Source organism: Henckelia pumila, unplaced genomic scaffold (genome assembly GCF_033568475.1).
Source record: "Henckelia pumila isolate YLH828 unplaced genomic scaffold, ASM3356847v2 CTG_461:::fragment_3, whole genome shotgun sequence".
Classification (NCBI taxonomy): domain Eukaryota; kingdom Viridiplantae; phylum Streptophyta; class Magnoliopsida; order Lamiales; family Gesneriaceae; genus Henckelia; species Henckelia pumila.
Genome location: NW_027331831.1, coordinates 14,034,956 through 14,046,553, shown reverse-complemented (window position 1 = coordinate 14,046,553; position 11,598 = coordinate 14,034,956). Strand labels below are relative to the sequence as shown.

Below are 11,598 nucleotides of genomic sequence, written 5' to 3'. Positions count from 1 at the left end.
TGTTCGTTTGTCTGTCTTTGACAACCGTTCAAATCGGTTTGTCTTAGTATAATTGATCTGATCTTATAAGATCAATTTTATTGTAGATTGGTTCTTTGATTTTGTTTGATCTGATCTTGTGTAATAACCACCAAAATTATGAATTAATCACTATCAATTTTCCCCTTTTTGGTGATGTCAAAACCAAGTTATTTTTTCAAGGCGCAAACTGATGATTGCAGATCAAAACACCTTTTATAGATCAAGAGAAAATCATATAACAAGAATTGTACTGAACAGTAAAATTATTTCTCCTCCTTGCTATTTCTTTCCTTTACCTTTAGTAGTGGTTCATTTTCCCCCCTTTTTGGCATCATCAGCTTCATGAAGAATATTCAATATAACCGTAAGCTGGGTACCAAAAGTGTCTTGAATTTCTTTGAGCTTGGCTTCAGTAGATGCTTGAACACTATCAATACGGCGAATCACATCATGATTTCCTCGAAGTTGCATCTGGTGCATATGCTTAACAGAAGAAGAAACAAAACAGTCTGTTTGAATGCAACAAAATCTTCTGAAGTAATTGTTGTCCCCAACTGAATTTCAGAAATATCGTGTGAAAGGCGAGACGAAGCATCCATAATTGGATCTGGATTTTCAGAAATCAGATGAGTGAGATTCAGAGGAGAAGTTCTTTGATGAAGAGCAAGTTTAATGATTGTTGGGCCTGGAGAAGTAGATGGAGTAGGCAAGACATCAATGATCTCTACTTGGTCTGAAGAGGGTGAAGAAAGTGAAGCTTTATTACTTGAAATGTCATGAATTGGACTGGGTACAAGCACCAGGGCAAGTTCATTGTCAACTGAATCATCAGATAAGTCTTGGTCATACAGTAGAGATGGAATAACATTGAGAATGGCATCCATTGAATCAGGAATAGGTGAAGATGAGGTCAGAGCAGGATCACCAATAGATATTAACACTTCATCAGTGGAGGTGAGTTGTAGTTCAGGTAGATGATCTGACTGGGTATCCTGAAAAGTTTCCGTATCAGGCTGGTTCTCAAGAGTGAGTTGATTTGGACTTGGAGAGATAAAAACTTTTGCATTTGGCGTGCTCCGTACTGAAGAATCAATCTGTGTGTTTTCCTGAGTGGTTTGTGCATCGTCATTGGTTTGATCTGGAGATGGAGTAAACGAAACAAGAGCAGTGGTTGGGTCAAATTGATATGTCTCTAAGAATTGATCCGTAGATGCAGTAGGATCAGATGGATCTTCTGCTGGAATTGCTTGGAAATCTTGACGCATAAGTTGAACAATCATGGCAAGATGTAGAACATCCATTTCAAGCTAACTGTTGATAGCAGAATCATCTAATACAGTGAGACTGGTTGGATTGAACTGGTCGCGCTTGTTCCTTATGTTTTGGCGAAGTAGGAGCTATTGCAATTTTAAAGATACAAAATCTCTTCTCTGAAGGGCATGTGATATATCTGGGATCTCGGCCCATTCAAGTATTCTCTGCTCACATGCAGCGAGATTTTGAAGGTTCTTCCATGAAGTGAATTCTGAAAAATGAATCTTTGTTCTGTATTGGACCCATCTGTCAAATATTTTCATCTTGGTATCCACGAGACCTTTTACATCTTGAGTAGCTTGATTGATAGCAATCTGAGCATTTGAGAGAGAGGATGATGTATCAGTTGCACTGGAATCATGATCCTTAGATTGTTGAAAGCTTGATTGCAGACAAGTGATGTTGGTCTCTACAATCGATGGAATGACCAAAGCTACTTCAGAAAGAGGAACGACGACAACAGGAGCAGTGAGAACAGAAGGAATTTTCATTGTCGTTGGGAGACAAGATCGCTTCTTGGTCTGGACCTTTGACTTGATGCTCTGTAAAGAGTATCAGACTTTTAATCTCATTGTGAACTCAGATGAGTGCACAAAGGCTGCTGCAGAACCTCTGCAAATATGGTTGAGAAAATGGAAACGATGGATTTATTTCAAGATGTTGAATCATGAAACTAATGATAAAGATATGTAATCTCATTCCTAATTTATGATCAATAAAATTTCATCGTATTTTACTATTATTTGTTTGTTTACTATCAGGATGAAACTTTACTCTAGTAACAGACTGAACAATTCACGATCAAATCAAATAGTCACATATAATAATCAAAATAAATGACAAACAATAAGAAGTAAACAGATGCTAGACGAGATTAAACTAGGATAAGGTCAAATAAAATGTGCAGGTACTCGTGAAAGAGGGTCTCTACACATTCTTTACTGTCATATATGCAATATTTATGTGCGACTCTTTGATATCCGTGAAGATGGCTATAAAAGAGATGTGCTAGGTTCTTAAATATATCAGAAAGTTATGGAGGCAAGAAAACGAGAGTATGAAGACTTTGTGTCCCAAAAGACAGTCACTCAAAGCCAAAGCATTGGCGTTGCAGTTAGGGGTGGGCAATCGGATCGGGTAGTTCGGATCCCGACCCGACCCGAACCCGATCGGGTGCAAAAATCGATTAGATCGGTTTTTTAATCGGGTTCGGGTAGTAATTGAACCCGACTAATATTTAGTCGGATCGGTTTCGGGTAGTAAAATGCTACCCGAACTACCCGATCGGGTACCCGACTGCCCGAATTTTTTTTAATTTTTTTTAAATATATATATTATATTAAATCAAAAGAAGAACACAACTTTATTAATTATCAAACCACAAAAAAAACACCCGAAAAATATAAAGAATTGAATGCGTAAAAAGATACCAAATAAAATACTAATAAAAATGTGAATAAGTAACGATATTGGAACTTGAAAGCATTAAAATAAATTAAATTAATAAAAAGAGGCATAATGGCATTGGAACTTGAAACCAGTAAAATAAATTAAATTCCCCACATATCATAATGTTCCAATCAAAATCAAGATTCTACCGAAAATTGATGAAGAAAAAAAATCCAAAAAATCCTTATTTAAAGTAAATGAAAAGTAGATACAACGAAAAAATCAACCGAATTCATGACGATTCAGAATAAATTAATTAATTAACTACTAAACCACAAACTTAAAAAAAAACATTACATATCAGAAAACGGGTAACCCAAACAGTAGCCCAACACCTGGAGATTATGCAAAGTTTGCATCCATTTTGCAGTTTTTTTAAAAAAAAAAAACGGGTAACCCGAACCGAACCGAACCCGACTTAAACGGGTACCCTCGGTTCGGTTACGGGTAGTATAAAACACTACCCGATTAATCGGGTAGCCGACCCGAACTACCCGAAACCCGAAATACCCGACCCGTGCCCACCCCTAGTTGCAGTCACGTGGTGTTGTTCTTCTTCGACCAGAAGAAAGAAGAAGACTTGAGAAGTACAAGAAGAAGCTTGAAAATACCAACACAGCGTATGTCTTAAGTGCTAAGGGTATTCGCCTGCTAATGCTAAAGAATAAGCTTCAGATGCTGACTATATTCTCTTTTTTTAATGAATTTCAAACATGTGAAATGAACACCTGGATGAATTTTTGGATAATGGCAGTAGAATGGAATATATATATGTTGTAGCTCATCATTTATGAATAAAATATCTATTTTCTATTATGTGTGTGTTAAGTGATTAAAATAGACAAATGACTTATCAGATCAACCTAATCAAGTAAATAAGTCAACAGACAGATGCACAAGCAGATAAGTTCAGTGTATAATCAGATGAGTTCACCCTAAAAATAAGCATGTTAATTTAAATCAATTAAACCAAAAATATTGAGAAAATAAGAAAACTTAGCATCCGGCTAGAGCCGTCAAAACGGGTCGGGTCCGTCGGGACAACCCGCCCCACCATGAAAAATTTGCGGGTTGGGTTGGGGTTTTACTGGCCCGTTTGGAGGCGGGCTTAAACGGGCCAACCCAAACGGACCGCGGATTGAGGCCGGCCGACCTGCCAGTTTTTTTAAAAAAAAAATTAACATTTTTTTTGGATTATGGCCATAAAAATACTTATTTTTAAATAATGTGTTTCAAAATTTTAAAACTAGTATTTGTAATATTTTTAAAATCTTACATTATTATTTTTTATGGTTAAATATCTATTTATATTATTCATATTATTTGGAAATACGATTTTTTATCCAAAATATCAGTGTTCTAAAAAACCTGATTAAATCTCGTTTAATCTCGTTTAAGCTTGAAACTTTTCCAAAACGCCTCGTTTCGACTAAAAACGGTAAAAAAACTCGTTTCGTCTAAAAACAGTAAAAAAACAGTCACACACATGTTGATCATATTAAGTATCATTAAATACACTTAAGTGAAATTTTTTAAAATATTAAAATTGATTAATAACACGAAGAAAGAACATGAATTAGCAAATTTATTAGTAAGTAATGCTAGCAATGTAAAAAATGTACAATCTTGGATAATTAAGTGTGGCAATGATGAGTATATGCAGTACATAATGAAGAATATTAATACTAATATTTTAAAGTAATCTAGTTAAATTGAGTTTGTATTTGATGAAAATTGTTATAAAATGAATGATAAAATAAATTGAATTAGACTTTGGCAAAAAATCAATGCATTCTAGTTAAATTTATTATATTTAGGCATTACTCCATTAATTTGTGTTAGATATTTAAAATTTTACGTTTAAGCTCGTATTAATACCACATACGTTTGTTTACTTTTACGCTTGAATGTGTTTTGCGTTTTTTAGAATATATTATTAATTGATAATGAACTTATTTTTATTATATTATTTTTTTAGATGTGTAGGAAACTATTAATTAATATAATTTTAATACTTTTATGTTTTTAAGAACTTGAAATTTATTAGTTTAATATTAAATTTATGGTAATTTTATCATTTTATTTATTATTTGAATTGATATAATTAAACTTTTAATAAAAGTTGAAAACGTTTTTTTGCGTTTAAACTCGTAGTAATCTCGTTTAAACTTAAAAAACTTGAAACCTGACCTTCACGTTTCGACGCGTTTCACGTTTTTTAGAACCTTGCAAAATATAATAGTTAACATCAAAATTTTATATGATTTATTTGATTGTGACATTTATTATTTGTTATTGTTTAACATTGTTGATATATTTTTTTAAATCTAAAATAATAATTTTATTTTTTGACTTTTTTATATATATATTTTTATTTTTTAAAAATTTTGACGGGTTGGCCCGCCTAGCCCGCAACCCGCGACGGGGCGGTTGAAGTTTTTATGGCCCGTTTGGAGGCGTGCCTAAACGGGTCAATCCAAACGGGCTGCGGGTCATGGCGGGAGGGGCCGGGGCGGGCTAGCCCGTCTAACAGCTCTACATCCGGCAGTGGCTTGGTGAAGATGTCTGCAACTTGCAGATCGGTTGAGATGTATTCTAGACGAACGTCTTTCTTCTGAACATGATCTTTGATGAAGGATGACGTATGTCAATATGCTTTTTGTTCTAGAGTGGAGGACTGGGTTGTAAGTGATAGCAATTCTTAGGATACTCTTAGACATAGAAAACACTAAAAAATGTATTGACCTTATGATCTCAGCAACCTCGTGAGAGTAATCCTGCTCGTTTACCCTACCACGTAGGTCGGAATATCAGCACCATTTTTGTTAGTTAAAACTGAGTCTCAAACAAGCAAATTTAAAGATTCAATCCTGAAGACTTGAAACTACTGTAAAGAAGCATAAATCTAGACGGCCATGAGTTCGATCCCACCTCAATTACAATGTCGATCTCGAATTCTGCCCAAGGAAGTTGGAGAGGGTTCCTGCTAGAGACGACCTTGATCGGCTTCCCGTCGACACTGATGGTCTCTTTATCGACTATTTTAACATCATCTTTGAACGTACCCGACATCGAGTCATACTTGAGCAAGTGAGAGGCCTGAAATACAATTCAAAGAATCGTATGCATAAGAGGACAAAATAACACCTCCAGAATCTAATCAAGAATTTGTGCTCTTTATGCTTACATTTTTGACACCTTCACTGTCATTGACCGCAACTTAATTCCAACCAAACATAAGGAACAAGGTAAAATTAACTTCAAATTTGAAGACAAGAGAATGATTCAAAACCATACTTATCAAGAACATACTATGTCATACATTATAATAATTGAAGTTGATAAAAACATAACGACATGAAATTATTCAAATAAATAAATTTAGGGAATTTTAGGATCGTCAAAATCGATTAAAATAAGATGAAATGCACTAGAAAAGTAATTTATGCAAGAAAAAACAGAGCAGCTGCATGGTATGTAAACAAACTAACCAGGCTTAATGGAAGAAGACAAGTCCGCAAAGCCTGGATTATAAACCTCTTGTGCTGACATGTGCGCCACGCTTTCTGCCCAGCTCACAATAATATTTATTATTATGATGTGATGGAACTTACATATATATTGCATATAATATTTGTCAAAGTTAATCGAATATATTTCTTTCAAACATATATATATATAATTAAAAAATTATTATTAATATTATTGAATTACTGTTTCGACTTTTTTTATTATTATTCAATGGTAGCTCTATTTATTGTTCGGAAAGATATCGAAATCCTCAATTTTATTTGCAATGTACAAAAAATTCATCTACAAATAAATATTATTATTATTATTATTATTATTATTATTATTATTATAAGTGCCTGGATTATAAAAATTCATCTACGAAAATAATTTTCTAAGTTCAATAGAACAAAGAATGCAGCACGTTCAAATATCAGCTCAAGAAATTCTGTAATCATGAAACATAGTCAAATATAGAACTAAAGAGACCACATGAGAAAGACATATCACCTGTGAGATTTTCTTGGAGCCATTTTTAGTTTTTTGGGCTAATGTGGCTGTGGCCTCCACTCAGAATGTGATAGGGTTGCCATAACTCCAGAAACAGACAAAAATACAACTCTCCTTGATGTTTGTCAAAACCTGGTCAAAGTAACATGATTCATGAAGCATCTTTAGCATGTTAAGAAATAAGCTTTCATATCTTGATTACTGATATATAATATGACAGATGAAACAAATTCCTCCAAGCAATAGGAATTTGATGCTACCGCCTAAATAAGAAACAATGTTAGAAGCTTGGTAAAAGACGAAGACCGCTCGATTAACTTGTAGCGAGAAAAAGGAAACCTGAACCAAAGAACACACGTAGCAAATTAACTTTGATCAGGTTTCCATCCAAGAAAATTATGGCGGTAAAAGAAAATTGTGGTCGGATTGTGTAATGCATTAAAAAAATCCACAACTTAGATCTCCCAAAATATTTTACTATAGAAACACATTTTACACTCACAAGTAACTGAACTTACAAAAACATTAATTAACCACAGATTTTAGGTAATTAATCAATAAAATAAAATTGAGACTCAATCCAACCATAAATTGGAAAAGGAAAAGTTTGTTGATAATAAAGGGCCAAAAGGGGGGAAAAGAAACTCAGTCAACTACTTTGTTCGTTAAATACAAATTTTTATTACTAAGTAACGAGTTCATAACCCAATTATATTAACATCTACAGATAAAGCATCATAATAAATTTTCAGATTTATTGAAATCCGAGCATATTGAATAAAGCTACTCAAAATTCACTTTTGAAACACAATTTTACAAAGAACATAGCTTTTCATCGCACAGAGACTCTTCCGAAATAGATGAAAAATAAAGAATCTTTACTGACAACTCAGAAATGAACTTATCCCGACGAAGAACAATCGAACAACAATATTTACACAAAAACCCACATATAGATGCATATGGAAACTAACCAGCCCAAAATGGTGGAAATCCACCGAGTAAGATATAGAGAATAACTCCAGCACTCAAAATGTTTATTTTCGGACCATAGTCTTTCTTCAGCACATCCGGAGAAGTCGCGACACTCTTGCCGGGGAAGACCACTGTCGTCACCGCCCACCGGAGCAGAGACATCACCACCAGACAAGGAATCTCCGACAACCAACCAAGCATCAAAAAACTCAACCAAGCAACAAAAAATCGAAGGAATAAATGGGCAAGGTGAACTCTATCATCCATTACCCAGAAAGTTTACACCCACAAGTATGTGACACCATTCCCAGGAATTCATAGATTGATAGCGTAATTACCTGAGTGATCTTGCTCTTGAGAGATTTTTGTTTCCAGGAAGAAATGGGCTCTTCAATCGTGCGTAGCTAGGGTTCGATCGGATTTTTGAGTTAATTAGTGAAATGAGTTGGATAGCTTTTGGGTTTAGATTTATTTCTTTCTCTTTACGCTTTTAAACAAAGCGTTGCAGTAGATTAAAAAAGATGACATAAAAAGTGTTGTGTTTTTGTCAATTAAAAAAACAAACACAACGTTTTTAAGTAAAAGCGTTGTGTTTGTTTTTTTTAAAACGCTTTTTGTAAAAAGCGTTGTCTTTTAACTGTTATCAATTATCATTTTTGTTGTAGTGAATATTAAAGTCATACTACTGACAGAACTATTGTATAAAAAATAAATCTTCAACAGTGATAAATCTTCAACACCAAAAGAACAAACGAAAAGTAAATGAATTCAGACAATTGCACTCATTCATCCCTCCACAGCGGCTAGATAAGTGACTATTAAATTAACAGTTGGTTGTCTCTGTCTTGATCCTACACAAAAACACACTCAAATAATAACAATAAAATAATGTTAAATTTTTCATCTCTTAACACATGCATCGTGCATTAACCAGGTCTTCGATTCATAGAACATAGTTGCTCGTATAATGCAAGCATGAAATACATTCCAAGTGACTGATATCTAATCATAATCCTGGACAGCAAGGAGAAAATAATAGGATATTGACTTGCACATGCTATATATCTCTCCGGATGTATCCCTAATGTTGGGTATCAGCTTTTTATGGATGTCGATGCGGACATCAATGGAGAGGGAGAAGTGCTCATTCAGAGTAAGTTCATCATATGGCTTCTGAAAAAATTACCTAGTTCTCACTCGACTCAGATGAATCTCTTGCCGGACTACCAAAGTAGGACATATCGTTGACAAATGTGGTTTTCACATGTTATTTATGGCGGAACGAATGTGAAACTAATGATTTCTTTAAGGCCTAGATAAACCAATGCCCCAGGTTCACTCGTACATGGATAGAAGGATCACAATCAATGCAATTTGGGTTTTAGAAGTTCACATAGGTGTAGTTCATTTGTAAAAAGGTTTATGTGACGTCTAGGTACTAGGCCCCAATTCAGTCCCTCTATCAGGAAGATTAGCAATAAATATTTGATTCGTATTCGAATTTATCGAACTTGAACATGTTTGAACTTCTTTCGAACCAAACTCGAGCCAAATTATTTTGTTCGATTGTTTGCAAGCCAGTGACGAGCCTTATATTCTATTAATAAGCTATAATTATATAATTAATATACATGAATTTCAAGCTTCCGGATTTCATTATTGAACCTTAATGTAGAAGCAATAGTTCAAATAGCTCACGAATAAGTTTGAACATCACGAGCTGAACTCGAACTCAAACATTTTCAAGCCAAAATCTAAAATTTTTTAGCTTCACATCAAGTTCAAACTCGAATATACTTAATTCGAACAGAATTCGAGTCTTTACATATTTATTAAAATATTCGGCTCAATTCGATTGCATTTACACCCCTACCATCACCTTCATAAATTTAAATCTAATTTGAGAGAAAGACAAGACATAAATCAAACACTTCAAAAGAGTTCCAAGCCCCTCCAGCATTACACATGAAGTGAATCCATCCTTCACAAACCACAATTCTTAAATGCAATCTAAAAGTATAAAATCACACATGAGAAAAAAAAATCCAAAAAAAAGAAATTCAATCGAGGCAACTCACTATTGTCGATCCCTCTGCCACAGTTTCCTCCACATTGGAAAGAAGCAAAACGCCAAGGCCTTCCGTGGTGTTATTAGCATCATAAGCAACCGAAAAATTCTTTAACAAATAAGAAAAGTCAAATATTATCCGAAACTCAAACCAGCTGCAATTTCTAGATTGAGAACAAAGGACGAGACAAACTCACAAAAACAGCTCCAAATATCTCCTACATCACATACACTTAATCCTTTACGTACCACAATTCTTTCTTGCTACTAACCAAACTAAATTTTGCACCAGCAAGCAAAGGAACAAAAAAGACAAACTTTATCAAGATACTCACACTTGCTACTCCCCCTGTCACGGTCAGCTCAACATTAGAAGGTTGCGCCAAGTCAAGACCTTCCAAGGTGTTATTAGCACCGGTTCCGGTTGAATCCTACCGCAATAACCAAAAGTCAAATACTGCACAAAGTTCACAATAACCCACTAGAAATTTCAAGAATGATGAAAGACAAATGACACAAGCATCACATACAATGACTCCTTTATTTGTAAAGGGCAAACTTGCACTTTCTGGCACTACTTCGCCGGTATTACCATCATTAGAAACCACCTTGTTGTGGATGCCAATCGAGTTATCCTTATCATCAGCTTTCAGGCCAACCTGCAAAACCCAAATCAACCCCCGAATCGAACCGACTTTCGATTATTATTTTCCAAAAGGAGATTAAAATAACCTGTGCCCCATCAGAATGATCACTCAGTAAAGAGGCAACGGTGGAAAGTCTATCAATGTCCCAACCAAAAATCTTACAAACAGCCTGCCCATACGCCCTGTGCGCACGCTTTCTCTTTTTCTTTGCAACCGTAATCGAGTGCTGAACGAGCGGCAAGCAACCCTTAAACTTCTTCCCTGTGTTCTTGCCGCCCACTGCGCCACAGATTAAACAACTAAACTCCCCTTTAGCATAATTCTTCTCATAGTAATCTTTCAACTCGGCGTCCTCCATAAACACCTTAAGGAAAAAAGTGTACTCCTGCCGCCCATCGTCTTCCTCCATGAACTCGTCATCTTCGTCACTGCTGCTATCAACGGAGCCCGTTTCACCATCATTATTACTCTTGAGAAATTCTCGGACAGTCTTGAGAGCTTTCCTCTGGGCATTTCTTGCATCGAATTTCAACTGTTCTTCAGGTGACAGCAGTTGGGGCGACTGAAGGGGTTTCGGGCCTAAACTACCCCAAGAAGAGGTGGTGGCCTCCGCCGGCGAAGGAGTGATAAAGGTCCATTCTTTTCCAGGTGATGAAATGGGCTGAGGGGCTTCATTTTTCTTGGATTTCCTCCCTCTTCTGCCTCCGGGTCTACCCTGTCTCTTGAAATGGGTGGCGTTGGAGGGTTGGCAGGCGGCGGATGGTCTAGGAGGGCCTTGATGCCACAAGGAGTGGAGGTAAATGACCTCTTCTCTAAGTCTTTGTTCGTACTGCGGATCCATTCTCAAGGATAACCATCAAAACCTGCAATTTAAATATACGATGTCTTGTTTTCAATTCAATTTTTTAATACCGTCTGATGTTGTTTTCAATTCAATTTTTTAATTCAGCCAAACTTCTTTAAGCACTATGTACATTTCAGTTGTATGAATTTGTGGTACCTGCATCTACATATACAACTTAGATTAGGATGTTTACAAACAATTTATAGCTGCACAATGTATGATAAAAGAAAAAGAGAGAAAACTGGATACGTTAAAATGCA

General features: G+C 35.4%; 1 protein-coding gene across 9 annotated transcripts; it reads right to left on the bottom strand.

Moving 5' to 3' along the window:
* Positions 1 to 222: 222 nt before the first annotated feature.
* On the bottom strand, positions 223 to 11,398 carry LOC140871447 (uncharacterized). 9 transcript variants are annotated; one of them, XM_073273958.1, is made up of 10 exons: positions 10,580 to 11,398; positions 10,378 to 10,506; positions 10,183 to 10,278; positions 9,858 to 9,956; positions 8,118 to 8,183; positions 7,779 to 7,959; positions 6,805 to 6,936; positions 6,276 to 6,350; positions 5,716 to 5,883; positions 223 to 1,947 (listed from the first exon to the last, which is right to left on the bottom strand). In XM_073273958.1, the coding sequence occupies exons 1-7, from the start codon at positions 11,333 to 11,335 to the stop codon at positions 6,830 to 6,832; spliced, it is 1,434 nt and encodes a 477-aa protein (XP_073130059.1). In that variant the 5' UTR covers positions 11,336 to 11,398; the 3' UTR covers positions 223 to 1,947; positions 5,716 to 5,883; positions 6,276 to 6,350; positions 6,805 to 6,829. The 9 variants fall into 9 exon arrangements, with proteins under 9 accessions (XP_073130059.1, XP_073130060.1, XP_073130058.1 ...); XM_073273959.1 differs by lacking the exon at positions 223 to 1,947 and adding an exon at positions 5,972 to 6,003 and having other exon boundaries at positions 5,585 to 5,883; XM_073273957.1 differs by lacking the exon at positions 223 to 1,947 and having other exon boundaries at positions 5,585 to 5,883.
* Between the last annotated feature and the right edge of the window lie 200 nt (positions 11,399 to 11,598).

Excerpts from the sequence above, each read along its gene's own strand:
- LOC140871447 (XM_073273958.1), bottom strand. The coding sequence starts at position 11,335 with ATGGATCCGCAGTACGAACAAAGACTTAGAGAAGAGGTCATTTACCTC. Across the intron at positions 9,957-10,182 it reads TGACAGGGGGAGTAGCAAGT|AATTTTTCGGTTGCTTATGA; the intron begins GTGAGTATCTTG and ends TATTTGTTAAAG. Across the intron at positions 7,960-8,117 it reads TCAAGAGCAAGATCACTCAG|ATTCCTTGTCTGGTGGTGAT; the intron begins GTAATTACGCTA and ends TGGTTGTCGGAG.